Genomic DNA, 23,377 nt, shown 5'->3' on the forward strand with positions numbered 1-23,377 from the left:
AAGATTCTTACTGGAACATAAATGAGGAGGGTTTTTTTTCCACCAAAAAAGTTAGCAGTGAGTGCAACTCAAGTGGCTTTTAATTACAGAAGGGAATCAGATGAAAGTGTTTTGAGGAATGGGGTCAGGGTAGACAGCTCCAGTGGGGGAGCGAGCACCAACACAGATATGTTTTAATCACAGTCTTGCTTGCAAGTTGCCCAAGTCACCTCTCAAGGAGCTTTTCTCCATGGCACGGCCTCTGTCCTTCATGTAAAAGTTATTATGGAAAAAAAAACTTTCTTTGCATAGAAATATTCAGTATTCAGTTAATGATTTAACATTCTAATGGTTAGTATAACACAAAGAATGGGGATGTCCAGACTAGGATCCTTGTTAGATTGCAATAGACAGAAAATGGTGAAAACATCTTCAAAAGACATCAAACCTTTTCTGAACCTTTTCTGTTATTTCAGCCGGTCACTTGTCAATGTACAGTTCACATTGTGTTGCTGAGGTCCTAAAACCATCAATTCCTTGGTGTGTCACCTGTCTGGCTACGGTTTAGTTTGCATTGAAACAAATTCTAGTTCATAAAAAGTACAAGAGGATTGCATCACATAGTCTTAAAAATAAGGTTGCGTAGAAATGGAATAGAAATAAAATATATAGTTCAATATTTCTCAAAGTATACTGAGATTAGAAAGACATCCATTTCTTTCTTTCTCCGATATCAACACATAGTCAAACTGGTCAAATTAACTTCAATCAGTCACTTCACACTCACATTTATTGGCTCCTCTGATCAGGAAATCAATGAATAAGACATGGTTACAAAATAAAATGCATAAAAGGTTCAGAGGGATTGTTAATAAATGTCCTAGCTCACTCAATGGGCATTACTGGATGGCTTTGGCTCTTATTGGTTTTATTCCTTTCCCCACTCTAGTATCAGCCAGTGTTCTGATCACATTTAATACAAATCTCTCATTCAGACACCTTCATCATTATCCTTCTTGCCCTCCAGCTCATCTCATTCCAGCTTCAAAAAAGGCACTTGCTTCTCAAGATAGTTTGCGGAATCAAAAAGCGTCTTCAACTAACCACCGGCAGGAACGCAGTTAATAATGATGGGAAGCAAATTATTCTAGTAGTCTGTAGTACAAGTTCTCAATCAAATGGATGTAAATACACAAGTGGTTTTCATTATACATCTTTTTAAACTAGAATGCAATTTTTAATCGCTACAACTGCTTATTGTCAAGCTGCAAGGAGTTTACTGACAAAGAACATGGATGAAGAGCATCGGAATTAAGAAAAACAAAGCTATTTATAAATTATTCCTTTCTCAAAAAAAAACAAGAGCACCTTGGCAATTACTTTCATGGCTTTACACAAAAAAAACTGCATGTCTCAAACCTTAGAGGTAATACAATGCTGGTGAAACACTGAGCCACTGATGGCGGGTTCAGCTTTCATTAATACTGAGCTTTACTGGATAACAGGTTTTTGGTTAAAAAAATACAGTAAATGCCTTCATGTTACAAACAATTAGGGATGTTGCACAAAATTAACTGAATTGTGAATGCTAGGAATATTAAACAGGTGGGAGGAGGGTTCTGGACAAGGCTAAGTAAGAGTTGTCAGTAGTTGTAACATCGTTAATGTCTAAGCAAGGGTCCTACAATTTGGTATTTTTCTTTTTAAAAATTGCATTTGTGTTATGTACATACCCAGGTCATTTCTGTCACAAAAGGTTCAGATGATGCCTACATTCTGTTAAATCAGTGAATGGGCAAAACAAACTGGAAGAATAGAAATGGCAAATAATCTTCACAATAAAATAAGCAAATTTTTGTCCAAAGAATGGTTGGAATATACTGTATCTACACCTGACTTTTAAATCTATTACCAGGTTCAACCAACCAACCAACCAATCATTTGCTCTCTCAGAATTTCATATAAGCAACAGTTTGAACGTGCGGCAAAAAAATACTATTGAATAGCAATTGGAAAAGAAGCTCTTTGGTTTTAAACACCATTACTCCAGCTGAGAGAACATCTGGCACTGTATCTACCCTCAATGCAAAAGTTGGGTCAAACACCACAGTTAAAAGCGGTTTTTATCCACAGAAAAAAAGACCCTTTTAGAACCAATATTGGATTAAAAAACCCCACGAAAAGGGAGGAAATCTTTAGAAATTTAACTCCATTTCCCAACTCTTATTCCTTTAAGAAAAGTCATGAACACAAAATGAGCAATGGATCCCAGCCGCCCCCCCCCCACCACCACCCCCGGAACTTACTTAAAGGAACACTAGTTTTGTGGGGATAAAAATTGTTAAGTAAATATTTAGTCACACAAACAGCGGTTCTTTAAGAACTCGATGACGTGACTAAATTGCTTGGTTTCTGGACAGAAGCAATTTTGACCAGAAGGTGTCTACAGAGCCGACAGTAGTTTGTGCTGGAGATTGATGCTTCAAAGCTTTTAGTGTTTCTGAGTTTCCTTTGATGCTGCATATTACTCTCTTGTGTCGAGGTCAGACCCTGAGGGGAAAGATTACCAGCTTTACAGCAGGTTTACACATGCTTAACGGATGCCAGTACTGCAGGAATATTCAGCCTGTTTGTTCCAGACTCCACTTTCTGGTCATTAAACCGATAGAAATTTCTGAACTCTCACTAAACAAGTTCAATAAAAAGCGTCATTCTTATTTGCCTTATTGCAGAAAGTGTGGGCCTAGAACTGGTACCTGCCCACGTGCCCATTCAGCAATGCAATTACAGATGTATTCTTCCAGGAGTCAGAACCCGGACACGATTCCACGCATTCAACTTTTGAACCTTTTAGTTAATAATGTGATGACCGTGACGAACAGAGTCTGGTTCATTTCAAGTACAGACCCCAAAGCAGGTCAGAGTGCCTGACAACACAGTGCGAGAACCCAGAGGCAAAGGCAGCAAAGTTCACTAACATTCAAATTCAGTGCTGGAGAGAGATCTAAATCCATAGGTTCTTCAGCCTCGAGAGGATGGTTAATAGCCTTCCTATAAGATGGAAGCACAAAAGAAACCGACCTGGGATTTGCTGAGATCCTTCATTCAAGATACTGCAATTTGCTGAAATTGTGATGATTTTTTTTGAAGGGGCGGAAGGGGGAGTGGAGGGGGATTACAAAGGATTGCAATACACAACACAAATAGCAGCAAAGCACCGTTTCCCCAGAAGTCTCTACTTTGCCCTTGGTGAATCAGAGCATCTATGAAGGACACTCCTGGGCATTGACGCCTCCCTCTGCGTGGACCCGCAGGTCGATGGGCTCCACATAGTGCTGATCCGGTCTCTGATTTAGAAGGAGCAAATCCTTGATGCACCCAGTGATCCCGGAAGTGAACTTGCCTCCTGTAAATGGTTTGATGTCCGGTGCACCACCTTCAAATCAAAACACAAACATCACCTCACATTACTGCACCAGAGTAATCAAATATATAGTAAATAACTGATTGACCTTAGGAACATAGGAACAGGAGGAGCCCATTGAGCCTGTTCCACCATTCTATTAGCTAATCTGTACCTCAACGCCAAAGAGTTTTGGAGTTGAGGTTATCAACAAATCCTTCGGATAAATTGGGCTTTTATCTTTCTGACTCAATAAATGTTTGCTTACAAAATAATCACTACTAACAGTGACTATTGTTACTTGAACGCAGCAAGTTTCCTTCTTTTCAATCTGATGGAAACTAATTCGGTACCAGTCAAATTATAGTATTGTCATTATTAATAATAATCCTCGCATTTTATTATAAACAAACAAAACTACGAAGTATGGGAACTCACCAAGATAGATGCTTCCTTTGGTGTTCACCATGACTTTGTCTCCCGTGGACTCACCCCTGACCACCTCATCCTCATCCACCTGGATATGTCCACTCTTCCCTTCGCTGTGAAAATAGACAAATGATTTCTTAGATCGTTACTGGCAATTATCCTAAAGCTGCTGGTAGCCACTTGTGTGTACGCCACATCAGAGTTTAATTCCTGACACACTTACAGTAAAACTCACGTAATTGTATCTGTCAGTCAGGACCATGACATTTAATATGACTTACGTTAAGCCCGAGTTACAGGCAAACTCTATAAATCATATAAAATCCAATTTAATCGATAATCTACACTGGACATGTGTAATTAATTGGAAAAGTAATGGAGTCAGGAGATGATTTGTTTATAAAATAGTGCAAAGAAATCAAAGTGGGGGGTTTTGACAGGAAACTGAATGGGACTTGGGTGCAGGTATGACTTAGGTGATTATATGATTAATAAAGGTAAGAACTTGTGTGAGTTTTAATGTATTCACTAACCACATAAGTTGTATCAATCGCAATTTCTAATTTGCAAAATTTACAGCTGACACATGCCGAGTGGGTAAAGTCTGAAGAAAGTGCAAAGGGATTTTTTAGGCCCCCAAAAACGGTGGCCTCTGTTACAAAACCAGAAAAAGGCTGCCTTCAGTCACCGCAGCTCTCGATTTCCTCTTCTAAAGACAGAACAACAGACCTACACAGACTCTCTCCACTTCTGAAAGTCAGGATGCAGTGATTCCGTTAACATTTGTAGCATTGACTCAATTCCATGTGCCAGGCGGTCACTATTTTCCACAGACTGGAAAGTTAGAAACTCTCTTAACACCAGACGGGCTTTCTTACCGCACAGCAGTTATTTTATGCCATTCCCCGTCATTGATCGGGTCCTCCGATAGGATATTGGCTTCACCACTTCCCAACTGGTAACTGCAGGTCAAACAAAACACAGTCACTGCTTCAGTGGGGAGTGTGGCTGAAGGTGGGTCAAAGAGGATCTACTCAATCTCACTGAGTACGTTGTCACCACGGTTTATGTCGGACATTTCATCATGTGCCAATGCAGTGGTGCTTTGATGGCAACACAATCAAATGAGAATATCAACAGGTCCCACACCGCAATAGTATCTGCAGCGATTGAGAGGACACAGAGGAGGGCAACAAAAATAATTGAGGGCATGGAGGGACTGCACTACGAGGAGCGATTAGATAAACTGGGCAGCTTCACACTGGAGAAGAGAAGGTTGAGGGGTATATGATTGTGGTCTTTAAGATTCTGAAGGGAATAGATAATGCAGACCATGGTAAACTGTTTTATCTTGTACTGAACAGTAGAACCAGAGGGCATGGCCTGAGATTGAAGGGGATAAATGTAGAACAAATCTGCAGAAACACTACTTCAGTGAGCGAGTAATAAACTTATGGAACAGACTCCCGAGGGAAAAAGACAGACAGTGGAAGCAGAAGATGTCATTTGTTTCAAGAACAAATAGATAGATTTCTGCTAGAAAATAATATCTCACGATACAGTATATAGTTTGAGACACGACATGTCAAGAGACTGCCAGGATGGTGTAAAGCGAACTAGGTGGACCTTGGTCTTCTTTCTCCAGCAAATTCTTATGTGTCTATTGCTACCCGCGGTGTAAACAAATAGATTGGGGTCACCAAATAGCCCGACGATTCTCTTTAATCAGCTTCTAGGATCTTTCCTGAGGAAACCCTCATTCTGTGTCCACAAGATCTCACACTGGGGTCCCAGCAAAATGCCATATATTCAGCCATCCAGACTGCAGTGCAGGTGTTAATTGTGTGCACACACTCACTCCATTCTGACAGTTCAAGTGAGTTGGCCAAGTAAGGTGAGGGAAAGAGAGTGTGTGTGTGTGTGTGGTGGGAGGAGGGGAGGGGGAGCTGGCAAAGTACGCTCAGGGGATGAGGTGGAAAGTTAGAGCTTTGTACCTCACAGTAGATACATGTTCTACATGTTCATAGCCCTCAAACACACTGCGTATAAGATCTTACTCTGGCACTGGTGGCAACGTACAGCCACAGGAAAGGTTGAAGCAAATGTAGCAACAAACACCAATCAGTGGGTTTTGGTAAACTGCAGGAAGCGCAACACCAGAAGGGGCTCTGCTTAAATTTGGATTGAAGTCAAGACTGCAAAGAGAGTTGCGATTAACACACACTGAACGCACACACATACACACACACACTGAAGCACACACATACACACAGAAGCATACACACACAGCACACACACACACACACTGAAGCACACATACACACACACACAGAAACACACCCACAGAAGCACACCCACAGACAGACGTGTGCACAAACACAGAAGCCCACACGTACACACACGTATTTGGGCTTATAAACAATACGGCCCTGGGATTATTTTGAATCCTAAATCTAATAATCTTGTATATCACGCAAAATGGAAGCGGTGCTGATACAGAAAGTGTCCATGTTTCTGTGTGAGCCTCATTAGAGATAAAGGGTGAGAAAGGGAACAAGCACAGAACACACATAATACACATGAGGGAAAGGTACTGTCCTTCAATACAGGATGAAGGTAACCTTGAGCTGCGAGGCTGCTGTTTGGAGCTGGTGACTTACCTGAAGAGCAGGTGGCCATTCCGGAGTCCAAGAGCCACATAATCTTTCCCTTTCCCATTTTCCCCATTTTCCTAAAAATCAGAAGAAACAAAAAGGTCATTCTGGCCCTTAATCTTTCCCCCTCTCGCTCTGCATTGGTTGGTCTACAAACACTGTGCGAAGTTTAGTTTTGCAATGTGTGAGGGAATCAATACAATGTTCAGTACCTCACTGAGCCCAGGCTGCTCTTCCTGGCTGTCATGTCCAACCTGGGGATTGCAGAATTGGAAGCAAAACAGGACAAGGTTTAGTGGCTGGTGGGGAAGGAGCCAAGCATGTTAATCAATGGAGAGATGGCAGCTACACATTAAATCTCCACTGCTCTCCGCACATTAGGGACACTGCTGTGCTCAATTGGTTGCTGCGTTTTCACAAACAAAACATACAGTCACTACACTCTACAGTATATTCTGTGAAGCCATTTGAGACGTCTCAGTAGCGTGATAAGGCGCTATATCAAATGCAAGGATTATTATTTTATTATTATAAATGACATGTGGGTTAATCGGCCACTCATGCTGTGTGTTAACTGAAGTAGCTTTCTTTATAGATCCAGCAGTTTTACCATCAGCTTTAAACAATTTCTCAGAGCAGAGAATATTTTTACACGATACAACAGTGAATCTCTGACGTAAAACAATCTGCTCTGTAAGAGTGAAGAGGCCTCAGTCAGACTCCAAATAAAATACGTGGGAAATAGGATGTTTATTGTTGCTTGTCCACAGGAACATCAGAAGTCAACATGATTTCATCCACATTTGACTTTTGTCTCGAATCAAAACTAAATTTAGGTTCTGGTGTATCTGCAATCTGAGGCCGATATATTCCACAGATCCAACAGCTCCACTTTCTTCTCGAGTTGCTTTTTCAAAGAGTTAAGGGTTTGCGACTGACTGTTGTATACTCACCACTCCCTGCCACAGGAGCAGCCCGTTAGATGTCCTTGTTCGGACTTTCATTTCAATGGTTTCTGGGACACGTGGGGTACTAGGAGGAAAATAAAGAAATAAACCCAAATAAGACAAAGTTCCTCCCAGCCGTTGGCAGATAAATCTTTGTGAGGAACAAACTCTTCAGTGACAAGTAGCCAAAGCAATGCAACGTAACTAGCAAATTGGATTTGAAGCACATGTTTGTACAGTGAATAAATAATCTGTGACAGTTAGGAACAGCATATTCCCTTTTGGTGAATAAAAAATTAAATACCAGTTGCTATACTGGCCTCACACCACTTACTGTAGCTTCACTGACATAAACCCACAATGCAAGAAGTTTGTTGCACTTCCAGTTCTTGATTCCCAGCCCAACCTCTCTCTCTCTCTCTCTCTCTCTCTCTATCTCTCAATATTTGTGTCTTGGTGTCAGCCTGGCTCACTTGGTAGCGCTCTCACCTCGAAGTCAGAAGATTGTGGGTTCAGACCCCACATTAGGACTTGGAACTCAATTGCTCTAGACTGACATTGCCATGCAGTGCAGGGGAGTGGGGGGGGGGGTGGCAAACCTGGGACCTTGCTGTGTTATGTAGCTCAGCACCACCCTAGATTTTGCTCAAGTAACTTCACCCACTGAGAACCAACACAAGATCCTTACCACAGCATTACAGGAGGACAACAAAACTACCTCTGATGTTCCAAAACTAACCCATTCAAACCTGTTTAGTGCGCCTGCCCCACATAAAAGTTAATCATTTTGCTAAATCTGTTGGGAAATAAGGAACATTTCTCTGTTTCAAAGAGTCTCTGGGGAAATGGATAATGCGTGGGAATTATTTTACAAGATTTGAAGACTTCGATCAAAGGACAAAGAAGTTAAACTGTGAAAGGTCACTGGGATGGGACAGTGACTCCGCTTGAGGCTGGAGCTGGCCAGTGCTCCTCTGATCCTGACCTGACGAAGGCTCGATATTGACTGTGAAGAGATTGCCCAACGACGACATCCATCAAGACCACAAACTATACTAAGAGATCAGGACTTTGCGGAAGGCACACAGCTGTTAGACAGCATCTCATTCTTCAAATTCTGCCCCTGGCTTTTCACTCGCTGCGGTGGATCTTACCTCCTCGGGAACATTTGTCTGGGTAAAGCTATGTAGCCCTCGTCGTGGAAGAATGCTCCGTACTGGACAGGAGAATCTAGAAACAAATGAGATAAAAGAGCCCATCAGTTTGAAGTTGCGTTAATTCTGAATGTCATGACAGATATATGTGAGGTTGAAGTCCTGGGCTCAAAAATAGACTCCTGGTGTGATCTCAAGACTTGTCACTGCTGTTTGTTTCTGCTCCGCTCTGGTTACACTCATTGTGCTAAATTTGGAAAGCTATGTTACAGACATCCTAAGTCTCTTTCCTCCACCACCACTGCCCTATCGCACAGCAGGAAACAGGTTGATCCAACAGGAATATGGCTAACAGTTGGGGTAAAATAAACACCTTCACCATCTACATTACTTCTTGTTTCGATAACCGAACAAATTGTTTCAACAACTTGCACTTGTGTGCAGAGTGTGCAGAACTTTTTTGATAATCAGACAGATTATTGCTGGGTAAAGAACTGGGAAGCCATGAGTTGCCATCAAATCCACACGCATTACATTATATTGATGGATGGCCAAAGGTGTGTAAATCGAATGTGCCACATTGGATTGAAGCAGTGTCCATTATAAACCTAGCAGATACCAACTTGTGCTCAGATACACAGATACACATATCAAATGCAAGGATTATTATTATTATTATTATTATCTCTGCTTGCTTTCAGGTTGTATTTTATACTCAGAGCTCTGGTGAGTTCTGGATATTGGAGACCTAAGGGCTTTAGCTTTTACAACACGGTTTCATATCTAGATTTGTAGGTTATTGGTAATAGAAACAAAGAGTCCAGGAGATTCCAGATGGATATTTCGGAGTGAGAGGATTTGTGGAAAATGCAAGCATTCATAGCAACGTCGTTTTTTGATCCGTCGATGTGGGCTCTTCCTATAATTGTGAAGCAGAATTCACCAAGAGTTGAATTGTTCACCCACTGATAGGGAACGTGAGCTGGGTTTAGAAAGGTTAGGTTTACCCTACTCTGATGATGTGCTGTGTGAAATGACGCATTTTGGAAGAAAGAAGAGGGAGAGGCATTCTATCCCAAATGGTAAAATGCTTGTTAAACGTGGGATTGCAGGGATCCATCTGTGTTTTATATCCAAAGTCACTAAATGCACAAGTAAACAAGTGATTGTATAATTTAAACAGTATAAATCCAGTGAGCGCTTCTCACGGGTGAAAAAGAGTCACCTAGTGTGGTTCAATCCATGGACTGAGAATTTCACAAGATGCCAAGCTTTTTTATTAGTACAGTAAGTATGCATGAAATGGTCCCAACTCCTCAACGGTTGCCGTGACAATGGGGGGAAACATGCTCCAAACATTAAGGAAATGGAACTTCACATCCTGATGTCACCCCCGGTCGGGAATCCTTCACTTAAAGGATTGGTGTGATGGACAACCACCGAGGCAAAAGATTATGTCCTCAATGGGAGGAGACACACACTTCCAACACTTTACAGCCTGGTTTTGTTGGATTACACTTCACGAGTGTTAATGGATTAAAACATGTACGTTATGGCTAAATGATGCACTACAGGAGTGGATTCCAACTCAGTTGCTGTTGATGCTCATATTAGTCCCCAAACTTGACTAAGTACCTGTGACACTCCGTACTTATAGCTGCATTTGTGTAGCTGTTCAGCAACAGCTCCCACGTGGGTTGATCGGATTGATGCTGCTGCAAATTATATTGTCTTTGTTCTGATTCATGGTTAATGGGACATACAACAGGGCCAGAAATTATTCTGTTGTGTGAGCTTTCGAGATGTGGCAACTTAAAGTGCAACATCTACCATCCTCTCCAAAGATTGGTTGTTAATACTTGCAAAGAAAATCTGCAACTAACCTCAATAAAAATGGGAAAGGAATTGTAACTTGTGATTAAAAAAAAACTCTATAATTGAAGATTTATAACTAGGAACATGAAAGGGGAAGATTTTTTTTCCCCGAGGCCGGCTTGTCAGAACTTGGAATGATTTGCCAAGGATGGTTTTTGGACCAAAGTTAATTGCTGGTATTTAAAAGAGAATTGAACAAGCACATGCAGAGGAAGCACACAAGGAAAGAGTAGGAATTTGGGATTAAGATAGTTGGCTTCATTAGAGGAGAAATGAGCAAAACTAATACTATAACAGTGCTGTATGTTCTTTGTAAATCTCTGAAATATAATAATGTTAAATCGCCTCCTACTATGTTGTGGATTTCTGTGCTTCTCTGGAACATAAAAACGATTCAAGTCGGAAAGATAGTAAGAAGTCTCCACAGATTTGCTAAACTGAGTATTAATTCCTATGAGAAAGTAACCCTTAACCCTGCAAGCCAAAGCCCTAAAGGGTAGGGTGGTCCGAGCTGGACAAGCAGCGGGAAAGCTTACCAGACCACAATATCAATGGCAAGCGATGTGGTTTTAGCTGGTTAGACTCCAGCAGTTACCCCAACGCACATTCTGGGCTCCCCGAGCCGAGGCTCTTGTCAACCTGTGCCTAATACTCTCCGGAATTAGGAAAGCAGGATGTGTCCCTCCAGGGAGAGAGTGTGTGCATTCAATCTATCTCTGATGCATGGAATTCTCAGTTTAGAGACTCTTAAGCACGGTGATGGGTTTCCGTATGTGTCTGACACCCGGCTGGGCAGAAAAAGGAAATAAAAGTGCAGCATTTGTAAAATTCAGCCGACTGCAGGCCATCAATCATTCAGCTACGGATAGAGCTTCCTATGTGGGACTCGCACCCTGACTTGTTTAGATGGTATCCTCTGTCCTCTCGTCAAACTTCAGTGCATCATTTAACAGACATTGTGTTAGAAACAGGACCAGGGCCGTGCTAAATCAGAAACCATCACCAATTTCAATAGTTTAGGTGAAAGCACAACACAAAGTGAATCACATTACCCGCACTACCCTCCACAAGCCACTCTGACCCTGGGCTGACAATCGACAATCCTGTGTAGGTGTAAATAGAATCATTAACGAACCGCAACAAGCCTTAGCACAACGTCAGCTTGTCACCAAATATACCATCACCTTCAATATAAACTCCCTGATCTGTGAGTGCATTTTGGTCAAATGCGTTTTCACCTACATTTATGGGACACCGTCTCTTTAAGACTTATCTGTTTACAAGTCTGTCCAAGTCTACACTGGACGTGAGCCTAAAGTTTCTGAACTGATAATAATAATAACAATAATCCTTGCATTTGATATAGCGCTTTTCACGTCTTCTAGACGTCTCAAAGCACTTCGCAGAATATACTGTAAAGTGAATTGACTGTATATAGAAAACTCGCTTTGCAAGTGAGACACCTGAATTCGATTCCAGGCAGAGGGCGAAACCTTGGGCAAGTTTCCTTACTCCACACAGAGCCTAATAATAATCCCTCCAAAACCAAAACAATAATAAATTGGTCATTTTCAATCCACGACTGTTTGTGGGACATTGCTGTGCGCAATTGGCCGCTGCGTTTCGCCCACAAATATAGTCAATTCACTTTACAGTCCATTCTGTGAAGCGCTTTGAGACGTCGAGAAGACGTGAAAGAGCTATATCAAATGCAAGGATTATTATTATATTTGTGGGCGAAATGTGGCAGCCAATTGCGCACAGCAATGTCCCACAAAAAGTCGTGGATTGAAGTGTCCAATTTATCATTGTTTTGTTTTGGAGGGATTATTATTAGGCTCTGTGTGGAGTAAGGAAACTTGCCCAAGGTTTCGCCCTCTGCCTGGAATCGAACTCAGGTCTCTCGCTTTCAAAGCGAATGCTCTAACCACTGAGCTACAGGACTCTCTGTACCACAGGCCTCCCGTTCGCTGTATTCTGCTTTATTTTGTTTTACAAACCGGCTTCCAGTTAGTGACTGGATATTAAAAATGTTCACAATTCTCCACAATACCATGAGATGTTGGAAGAGCATCATAGCAATTGCAAAATGTTTGCTTAAACAACACACCAATAATTAGCTGCTGACCAAGGGTGAGACTAGAGGCCCAAAATTCCATCTGGACTCACCCTTAAGATCCTTGTCATGATATCTAAGATTGTGGAGAATTGTGAACATTTTTAATATCCAGCCACTATCTGGAAGCCGGTTTCTAAAACAAAATAAAGGAGAAACCAGCGAGCGGGAGGTTTGTGTTACAGACAGAGTCGGAGTCTTGAACAATTTGGGAAAGTGAGGAGACAATATTGGATATTGACCACTAGATGGCAGCAGTAATCAGACCAAATAATAATAATAATCCTTGCATTTGATGTAGCGCTTTTCACGCCTTCGAGACTTATCAAAGCGCTTCACAGAATATACTGTAAAGTGAATTGACTGTATATATTTGTGGGCGAACGCGGCAGCCAATTGCACACAGCAATGTCCCACAAACAGTCGTGGATTGAAAATGACCAATTTATTATTGTTTTGTTTGGAGGGATTATTATTAGGCTCTGTGTGGAGTAAGAAAACTTGTTCAAGGTTTCGCCCTCTGCCTGGAATTGAACCCAGGTGTCTCACTTGCAAGGCCAGTGCTCTAACCACTGAGCTACAGGACTAGTAATAATAATACTAACAAATAATAATACTTGCATTTAATATAACGCCTTATCACGTCTTCAAGACGTCTCAAAGCGCTTCACCGAATATACTGTAAAGTGAATTGACTGTATATTTTGTGGGCAAAATGCAACAACCAATTTTCCACAGCAGCGTCCCACAAACAGTCGTGGATTGAGTGACCAAATTATTATTATTATTTTTTGGAAGGGATTATTAAACCCTACTTACTGCTAGGTAAACAGAGGAGTGTGGAGGAAGGAAACTTACCCAACATTTTGCCCTGCCCGGGAATTAAACCCAGATCCTCTCACTTGCCAATAGAAAGTCCTCAAGATCCCAATCTGAAACCCCATCTATATTAATTCTAAGAGATGACAGTCAAGATAATCATTTTGCATTAAAATCGGATCTGACCAATCCTTTATTTCTGAGGAGCGTCACCCATTTGATATTTGAGGATACTATCAACCCTTTCACCATTGCCCCAAACTGGCAGTGTGTCAAATGGCACTTAGCTTTAACTTCTTTAACACTGAATCTGTGCTTGAGCAGCAAAGTGTCACAGCTGATGACATTCTCTGATTAAAATAGAGGTGATTCAACAGAAATTCCAGTGAAATGACAGTGAAGCGGAAAGGGGAAGATTCCTAGCAGAAGTTGCTTTCGGTGTAGTTTACAACGAACAAGAGGAGAATTAAAGAGGAGGGTGGAAAGCTTCCTTTACACAGGGTGATTGGAAGGCGGTATTTTCTGCCGCAAACCATAATCGAAAAATATCTTTTAAAATGGAATTGGACAGATGTTTGAAGAGGTGGGGCATCAAACGGTGTAGAGAGAGAGAGAGAGAGAGAGAGAGAGCAGAAGAGCACGATTAGTAGGTGGATTATGTGTGACCTATGCTATATGACACAAAGCTATGAAACAGCTAAGTACGTCCACCTAACGGGAATGTTTTCCATTAGCTTCTTAACAGCACTGCAACCACACTGCATGCAAGCGCCATCACACACAGCAGTGGAAAGGCTATTCGCATCTGTTAAATCACTGGTGATTCTTTTACGATGTCGTTTCTCATCAGGGGCACGTTTCTAAGGTGCAGAGCAGATATCCAAGAAATATTTCCGTCTACATTTGTACCTAGTTCGCACTTCTGCCCAGTGAATCCCATCGGACAGAAGCAGTGGTTCCTCTCGCAGGTGCCACCGTTCATGCAAGGGTTGGTTTGCGAGCATGGCTCCAGGTAGACTTCACACCTCTCACCTACACATAGGAGCACAATTGGAAAAAATAGCTCGGTCACAAAACTTTAGCAAAGCTTCACAATAAACCAGCGACGTTTCCCCATTCAAATCCCAAAGCGTTACCGTCGTCTGACGTGTGAATTTCATGGAAACTGAATAAAAAAGAAATTACACACAGGGGATAAGAACGCAACCGAACATCTCGTCACACTTGGCCGCTGGTATTGATGCTTGTATTTGGAAAATGGGAGGTAGTGTCCCAGAGCGCTTGAAAACAAAGGGATTTTGTGGAGAAAGTAACAGAGTGCGAAAAATGACAAGTGAAGCTGGCAAGAAATAGTCACAGAAAGCTTAACCCATTAAGCCAATGGATGGGCTCATGACTATCTTCCCATCCATCTTCAACACTCTGATACCAACCCAGAGATTCCCAGAATAAAATAATACTTTTACAATAAGTTCTGGCTGGTACCAGCAAACAATAGAAATAGGAAAGAGTGTAATTTTGCCCGACTTACCCTGGTATTGCTGTGGGCAAAGGCACTGATACTCTGACTCTGCTGTTGCCAGACACGTGCCCCCATGCAGACAGGGCTGAGTGTCACACAACAAGTTATCGTAGCACTGGCCCACGTTCAGGCTGGCTGTGAAGGTGTAGGAAAGGTCCACCTTCTTTCCATTGATTAACACCTAAACAAAACACATCAGTCAGTGGCATCAAAACCATCATGGATAGGAGCACAGGAAGAGGAGACAGTCACTTAGAGCATCAAGACCCCCGCACCTAGAGTGTGAGTATGTGTGTATGTCCTTGAGTGAAGGGCGCTATTGTTGTATGTATGTATAGGAGTACATATATGCGTGGATATGTACATGCGAGTATGCTTGAAGCTGCAATGGGTGTACAGTACGAAGGGATGGGAACAGATGGGCCAAAGTAGTTGCAACTAAAAAGTTAAGCTTTCTGGAAATGCAGTGCGGAATGAGCTGATATCCTGTTGGCTCGGGTACACCCAGACTGGGTACACTGACATTGCTCTCACTGAGGAGGCTAGAATACGCCTCGGGTTTTGTTTCTACATATTGATGTAGGGACACACTTTGTTTTCAATAATTAATTTTCTTCTGATTGTAAGTGTAAGCATACAATGCCTGAAAGATTATCAGGTGGAAAAGATGGTTCCTGTAGGATTTAGAGCACATTACTTGTGTGGAGTATCGGAAAGAACTATGTTATGGTATTGGACTTGTATCTCCTCAGAAGAGGCCAGAGGGCTACCAACTGAGTCCATTGAAGGCTGGTAGATATCTACAGGGCTCTGCTATAGTTGTAGCCCGTATCCAGAGAATTGTTATGGTCTGGAATGCACTGCCTGAACGGGAGGTGGAAGCAGATTCAATAATAGCTTTCAAACGGAATTGGATAGGTATTCGAAAAGGAAAAATGTGCAGGTCTATAGGATAAGAGTGGGGCAGTGGGACTTGGATAGCCTCTTTCAAAGACCCGGCACAGGCACAATGACCCAAATGGCCTCCTTCTCTGCTGTACGATTTATGATTCTATGTAAGATTCACTTGTTCTCATTCATGAGCCTCACCTCAGCAATACAGCCGTCCATTCCTTGTGTGACACTTAGTGCTTTGGGAAGAGCCTCGGAAGTAGCCACCCCCCCCAGGTACATGGGGCTGCGCAGGTTAAGACCTTGGCTTTTGCCTGGAGACGACTGTCTGACCTCCAAGTCGTTGTCAACGTGCAGTGATCCTTCCTTATTGTACCGATGCGCTCGGAGTTGGTGCCATTTGTTGAGAGTGACCGGCTTCAAGCTCTGCAGGATAGCCAGACCTGGGGACACAGAGAGGCCAGTTGGTTAATGAATCAAAGCCAGTTCAGATGCTTCCAGATGAAAGCTGTTTGATCAAGGGGTCTGTTGGTTCAGTTTTATGATAATCATCTATCCTCAGGTGACCATGAGATGACACTACATGCAGCTCGTGCCACTGAAGCAACTCACTCGCGCAAACTACGTTCCCTTTCTGGCCCCCGGGGTTATTCTATGATTAATTTACAACCTGCAGAATTTTCCTTGGAATCTCCTGGTGTGTGTGTGCAAGCATGCATGTGTGTGCATTTAAGAGTGTGTATGTGTACGCACATATGTGCGCGTGTATGTGTGCATATGTATGTGTGCGCGTATGTGTGTGTGGACATGTGAGTGTGCGCGTGTGTGTGTGGGCGCGCGTGTGTATGTATGTGTGTGCATACACGTGTGGGAGAAGGAAGGTGACACATGTCGATGATAGTTCATAGGGTCCAGAGCTCACGTGCCCACTACCAGCTGCTGCTCAGTCAAGTCATCGATGGCATTGTGATTCCTCAATTAACCGTTTCCAGTGAAACAAGGAATAATACTGTGATTGTGTGATTATCGGCTAAACTAGAAGACGTCTTTGCCCATTTCTTTGAATGGAGCTCCGTTTTCCAAAGGGTAGAAAGCTTTTGAGAATGTCTCTGTTATAAGGTTGGTCACCTGAAGGTGAGGTCCTCCCTATACCCTTTCCAATCGAAGCTTCACTGTATTGTTTCACCTCACCCACCCTCTATGTCTCGTCCCCCACTCTCTCCTGAAGGCACCTGACTTTTTGCTTAATTCTACTGAGGTTACACAGAATAAAACAAGACACGCGCACTCAAAGCTACTTTGTGAAGCACTTTAGTTCAGAGAGTAACGGGTAACGTTTGATTGGGAATTGCATTCAAAGAATAGGGAAGAGAATAATAGTAATAATAATCCGTGCATTTGATGTAGCGCCGTATCATGTGGTTGAGACGTCTCAAAGCGCTTCACAGAATATACTGTAAAGCTGAGTGACTGTGTATCTCGCTGGTGAAACGCGGCAGCTTATGATTGATCACTGAATTTCTTCTAACCTGAGCCCAGGTCGTAACGGAATTCCACAAAGCCGTTGTCCAAGGCGACCGAGACGAAGTCGTTCATTTTCATCCTCTTGCCGCTGCTGAAGAACATGAGGCCAGTGGGCGAGCGAGGCTTGAACCGCATCTCAATGGTCAGCTCGTTGTGGATGTTGCTCAGCGCTGGGTACGACACGAAGGACTCGCGGCCTCGGAATGAAGGAGCTGTAACCAAGGTCCCTGCAAAGCAGCAGAGTACAGAACAGAAGATGTTTCCATTTCTGAACCACAGCAGCAGCAGGAAATACAGCAACACTTAAAACAAGTTCAACTCCTGAATTATGAAAATGACAGTAATTTACAGAGAGTGATCCTGGTATTTCAGAATGAAACACTAGAACAGAGGCCGAGGGTGACAGAGGCTGAGGGTGACAGAGGCCGAGGGTGACAGAGGCCGAGGGTGACAGAGACACAGAAGAGATAGAGAAAGACAGAGAGCAGGTAAATGCACACAACATGAGACATGGCACACCCGCACACATATAGTGAACAAAAGAGACACATATGTGCACACACTCAAGCACACACCCACGCGCACACTCACACGCGCACACACACACCCCCACGCGCACACTCACTCACCGTCCATGCACTTTGGTCCTCGTTTGCCCAGGTGACAGCGGCAGATATAAGGAAGACCATCTGCCCTGTTCACACACGTGGCATTTGGCCCACACGCCTCTGAGGACATAAGCCAGAAGGTGGTGTTAGAAACACTGTACAATAACAGTCTCTTTCTTCCTGATTCTCATCTCACAGTGCGCGCTGACAATTAGCCTCTGGCAGCCCTGATTCTAGCCAGCTAGAGACCTGCTCAGCCCTGGGCCCTCAGCTCCTGGCTGTGATTGCAGGGAGAGGGGACGAACCACTGTTAAATGCGAAGAATTTTCACTCTTACAACATCCGATTATACGGGGGGGGAAGCAGCAACCGTTTGGTGCCAGTATTGTCCCGCAAACAGCAATAGGTGAACAACCACCATGTTGGCCAGGACTCCAGGAGGAACTGTTCGCTCTGTTCCAATGGTATCATGAGATATCTAATGTCCGTCCACCTGAACAGGCAGATGGGGCTTCAGCTTTAACCGAATTCTGGTAATTCAGTGCTCATTCAGGATTGCACTTCAGTGTCAGCGCAGAGATGGAGCTCAGGTTATGACGTGGAGTTTGACGCACAACCTTGTGACCCAGAGGTGAGTGTGCTATTGTCTGACCTTTGAAATTAAAGTGAGGAAACAGCTGAGTGTTGGGAGTACTGTCACTTCCTATCGATAATAATAATCCTTGCATTTGATATAAACGTTCTCGACACGTCTCAAAGCGCTTCATAGGAAATACTATCAAGTGGTTTTATTGCGTATGTTATTGGCAAAAACACAGCAGCCAGTTTACGTGCAGCAATGTCCCACAAACAGCCATGGAGTGAGCGACCAACCTTGTTTTATTTGGGGGGAATCATCGCCCAGGATACAGGGAGGGAGAGAGAAACTTGCTTCTCCTTTCGATTAGCTCCACAGGAGCTCTTTAACAGCCACATGAACAGGCAGACGGGACCTCGGTTCAATGACTCATCTGAAGGACGGCACCTCCCACTATGCCACCCCCCCCCCCCCCCCCCACCCGCCCCATTGGTGCGTCAGCTTAGACTATGTGATTCCAACGTGGGGGCTCGAACCCGCAGTCTTCCGACTCAGAGGCAAGAGAGGCCAGACTGCGGGTTTACATTAGGGGTGAGACCTGTTGCAGCGCTGAGACATTCTCTTGTATGAAAGTCGCTACATATAAAGTGATCTGAGACTTTACTCTAAATGAAAGATGCTACATTATTTGGTCACTCAATCTACGACCGTTTGTGGGACGCTGCTGTGTACAATTGGCTGCCGCATTTGGCCCAAAAAGTATACAGTCAATCCACTTTACTGCGAAGTTGAAGATAAGGCGATATATGCAAGGATTATTCTTATTATTACATATACATAAATGCAAGTTGTTGCTGTTGTCCATACACACTGCATTGCCCACCATCAGGACATGAGTAGGAGCAGCAGCACAGATTACCTGGGTGGCAGTGCAGATCTTGGGAATGTTCGCAGTTGCTCCCAGTAAATCCCCTTTTACACAAGCACACGTATCTGCTGGTGTCTGAGTCAACGCAATTGCCTCCATTCTGAAAGAGAACATGCCTGAGTTATTTCTCCGTGAGTAAACCATAAAGTTTTAATGCTGTCATTAAATCCACAATGGATGTTAAATGCAGCGCAGTTTCTCACACCAACTGCAAACCCAGATCTACAATACTCCTGACTGATGTGAAACTGCTATAATGTCCCCCACACAGTGAAGCCAATTAATAACCTCAAGGGTCTTGATTGCAAGTTACTAAGCAACCGTTTTACATCGGAACCGCAGGTCACCAAATAATTCATTCCCTTTTACTCCCAGACGGAGGGAGTGTAACACTGAAAGGGTGAGTCTCTCCCAGACACAGCCAGGTGCCCGAACAAATACTATAGTTACAGCACTTCTAGACTGGCAGAAACTTGTTGCAAATTAATGCTGTAAAAGACCCGATGGAGAGAAGAGATAAAAAAAGAATTAGCTTTGATGCCAAAAAAATTGCAAGGCTTTGGGGAAAGGGCGGGGGGAATGGGAATGATTGGGAAGCTCTATCAAAGAGCCGGCACAGGCATAATTTGGCTGAATGGTCTCCTGTGCTATAAGATTCTATGATTAAGAGCACACCATCATCCTCAATGAGACATCTCATTGAGAAACTGAATATTGGAAGATCTTGTGACCAGTGCTGGAGTTCCTTACCTTACACGGCTTGTCCTTGCAGGTCGGGCAGTTGGAGATTCCCGTGGCTCTCAGTTCTGGGAGAGAGAAGATCACTTCATCACCCTGAATGGTGAGCTGGCGGATACAACCTAGGAAGGGGAATGAGTTGGTGAGCGTCACAAAATATTGTGATGGTGCAGGCATGTGGAGTCACAGTCAAAAGAGTTTCTCACCCATAAATCCACTGTCGAGTCCAGTTGCTTTAGAAATGTTATCAAAGTCGGGGTACCCTCCTACATACAGGTCTTCATTCAGATCCAGACCACGGAAACTCCCCTGAAAAGAACAGAGATAGTAAAGGTTCATCCTTGCAGTTGGAATGGAAACCACTTTCCCTCAATTTCTTAAGATCGCAAGAGAGGTTTGGTTATTTGGGTCCGATTTGATCTCATCTTTCCATAACTACATGAAAGTTATTTTTCTTAAATAATAATCATCCTTTCATATTAGCCTTTTACAATCGCAGGACTTTTCATAGTGTTTCACAATACACTGTGGAGTGTAATGACTGTATATTTATATGGACAATTTGCACACAGCAAAGAACTGAACAACTGGTTTTATTTGGGCGTTTGTTGTCCAGGAGAAACTGAGAAACCAATTGCTGGAATAATAGACAAATTTGCAGCACAAATTAGGCAGTGTGAATGCTTAGAATAACACAATAATCGTTGCACTTGATATAGCGCCTTATCATGTCTTTGAGATGTCTCAAACCAGAATTTATGGAATATACTGCAAAGTGAATTGACTATATTCTGTGGGCAAAATATGAAGGATGCGCCCAGCAGCGTCCCACAAGCAGTCATGAATTGAAGTGACAATTTTTTTTTTTTTTAAGAAATTATTATCCCTGGAAAAGCGATCCACCAATCAACTAACAACCGGGGTCCTACTTACTGCTAGATAAACAGAGGCGTGTGGAGTAAGAAAACTTGCCTAAGGTTTTGCCCTGCCCGGGAATCAAACCCAGGTCCTCTTGCTTGTGAGGCGAGCGCTCTCACCACTGAGATACTGGACTATCTAAATGCAAGTTATTGTTGTTTTTCCTCTTGGTCCCTCTTGGTCACCTGCAGGTACCCCAAGGCTCCATCCTCCTTTTCCTTATCTACATCTTCCCTCTCGGCGATGTCATCCGCAAACACGGGGTCAACTTCCATTTGTAAGTGGATGACACACAAATCTCTTTCTTCCTCCAGCTGCAACTCCCAGTCCACTGATATCCTGTCAGCTTGAATATTGGCAAGACGGAAGCCATACTCATTAGCTCCCATCAACAGCTTCTCTCCTGTGAGTCTGAACTCCTCAACCTCCCCGGCTTCTCCCTCAGACTCTCTGAACCCGGGCACAACTTAGGCATCAAGTTCAATCCCCAGCTTTCCTTTCTACCCCACATCCGTTCCCTGACCAGGGCTGTGTTTTTCTCACCTCCGTCACATTGCCCATCTCCGTCCGGAATTCACAACTGACGCAGCTGAAACCCTCATCCAGACCTTTGTCACTTCCTGGCTGGACAATCCTATCGCCCTCCTCACTGGTCTCCCCAGCTCCACCATACACTAAACCCAATTAATTCAAAACACTGCTGGCCGGATACTCACCTGCACGAAACTCCGCACCCCATCACCCCAGCCCTTGCCTGGCTCCACTGCTGCCCAGTCACCGAACAGATCGATTTCAAGATCCTATCACTCACTTTCAAATCATTTCATTCCCTCGCAACTGCCCTACCTATCCGACCTGCTTACCCACCCACTGCCTCCGCTTGGCCTGCTCTGGCCTCCTGTTTGTCCCTCGTGCTTTCTGTTGGTCCTCACAACCCTGTTTGTTCTTCGTGCCTTTAGCCACTATGGCCCGAAACCTTCCCTTTTGAACGTGCTTACGGTCACCTCCCTCGCTCCCTGGCTCGGGGTCAGACTCCGCCACAGTACAGCACTCTGGGACGTTACCCCATGTGAACGTCGCTATATAAACTCAAGTTGTTGTTGTTATTAGCAGCCGAGACATTATGTTACCTGGGAAGTTCCACTGACTGGGAGGTTGTGGTCCACAGAGAGGCTGCCCTGGGTCAGGTTGCGCTGCAGGACCACAGTGTGGTACTCTCCCAGGGAGATGGGGTTGGGGTGGCGGATGGTGGCCATACCGGAACCCACGTCAAATCTGTGCCGAAAGCCCAAGATCAAAAAAATCAGGAAATGCCACAAACGTACACGAGGCAATGTAGCTGCAAGATTCAACATGCGATAATTATCACATCAGCAAAACATGTGGCCAAAATGGTTCTCACTGGCCATGGAGAACGGAGAACGTTCTTGACACTGGGAGATTGGAGACAAGGCAGAGACACATTACCTGAATTCAGGACGGCCGCCCACTAACCCGAACGAGATGAAATCTGCCCCGGTTGTTTTCTTCTGGCCATTGTATATTATCATCCCTGAAAGATGGAAATGAGAGATCAGTCAGATAGGAATTGCCATAAGTGGAATAGTTCTCAAGCTCCTTTCCCTGCTAATTAAATGCAAGGATTATTATTATTATTATATAATATCAAAACGCTTCACAGAATATACTGTAAAGTGAATTGACTGTATATTTTGTGGACCAAAAGCAGCAGCCAATTGCTCACAGTCGTGTCCCACAAACATTCATGGATTGAATGACCAAATTATTATTGTTTTTTAAGGGATTATTACCTGTGGAAAAGCGATCAGCCAATCGACTAACAACCGGGTTCCTACTTACCGCCAGGTAAACAGTGGTGGGTGGAGTAAGGAAACTTGCCCAATGTTTCGCCCTGCCTGGGAATTGAACCCAGGTCTCTCGTTTGCGAGGCCAGTGCTCTAACCACTGAGCTACAGGACTCCACAGATGGAACACTGAGTCACACAATGTGCTCATTAACAGATTAGTCTCTACTAAACCTGGCCTCTGATCTACCCCTCACTGTATCACAGCACTAACCATGGCCAGTAAATAAACTCAATGGCTCAGGGCTACAGTAGCTGCGATGGTGGCCAAGCAGTTTAGTATGTTTAGGAGGCAGCCCATGCAAATGTCAATCACAGCGCCATTTCTGAACAAGAACGAGCGATGTAACTGACAGAGAAACACACCCAAACTCACCGGAGTAGAGTATAAGAGCTTCAGACAGGAGGTGCATGAGGAACACAAGGAGAC

General features: G+C 43.6%; 1 protein-coding gene across 1 annotated transcript in view; it reads right to left on the bottom strand.

Moving 5' to 3' along the window:
- Nucleotides 1-2,277: 2,277 nt before the first annotated feature.
- hspg2 (heparan sulfate proteoglycan 2) overlaps nucleotides 2,278-23,377 on the bottom strand; it is a 197,386-nt gene continuing 176,286 nt past the window's right edge. Inside the window, exons 71-88 of the mRNA XM_042343774.1 lie at nucleotides 23,324-23,341; nucleotides 22,550-22,634; nucleotides 22,213-22,357; nucleotides 20,371-20,473; nucleotides 20,177-20,286; nucleotides 19,418-19,526; nucleotides 17,943-18,041; nucleotides 17,319-17,540; nucleotides 15,988-16,232; nucleotides 14,908-15,079; nucleotides 14,286-14,408; nucleotides 8,567-8,642; nucleotides 7,419-7,497; nucleotides 6,678-6,719; nucleotides 6,472-6,542; nucleotides 4,690-4,773; nucleotides 3,821-3,924; nucleotides 2,278-3,415 (exon numbers count right to left, since the gene is read on the bottom strand). Coding sequence (XP_042199708.1) covers nucleotides 3,243-3,415; nucleotides 3,821-3,924; nucleotides 4,690-4,773; nucleotides 6,472-6,542; nucleotides 6,678-6,719; nucleotides 7,419-7,497; nucleotides 8,567-8,642; nucleotides 14,286-14,408; nucleotides 14,908-15,079; nucleotides 15,988-16,232; nucleotides 17,319-17,540; nucleotides 17,943-18,041; nucleotides 19,418-19,526; nucleotides 20,177-20,286; nucleotides 20,371-20,473; nucleotides 22,213-22,357; nucleotides 22,550-22,634; nucleotides 23,324-23,341 — 2,060 coding nt within the window. The 3' untranslated portion in view covers nucleotides 2,278-3,242. The remainder of the gene's footprint in view (nucleotides 3,416-3,820; nucleotides 3,925-4,689; nucleotides 4,774-6,471; nucleotides 6,543-6,677; nucleotides 6,720-7,418; nucleotides 7,498-8,566; nucleotides 8,643-14,285; nucleotides 14,409-14,907; nucleotides 15,080-15,987; nucleotides 16,233-17,318; nucleotides 17,541-17,942; nucleotides 18,042-19,417; nucleotides 19,527-20,176; nucleotides 20,287-20,370; nucleotides 20,474-22,212; nucleotides 22,358-22,549; nucleotides 22,635-23,323; nucleotides 23,342-23,377) is intronic.

The sequence above is a fragment of the Callorhinchus milii genome, unplaced genomic scaffold (genome assembly GCF_018977255.1).
Source record: "Callorhinchus milii isolate IMCB2004 unplaced genomic scaffold, IMCB_Cmil_1.0 Scaffold24, whole genome shotgun sequence".
Lineage (NCBI taxonomy): Eukaryota > Metazoa > Chordata > Chondrichthyes > Chimaeriformes > Callorhinchidae > Callorhinchus > Callorhinchus milii.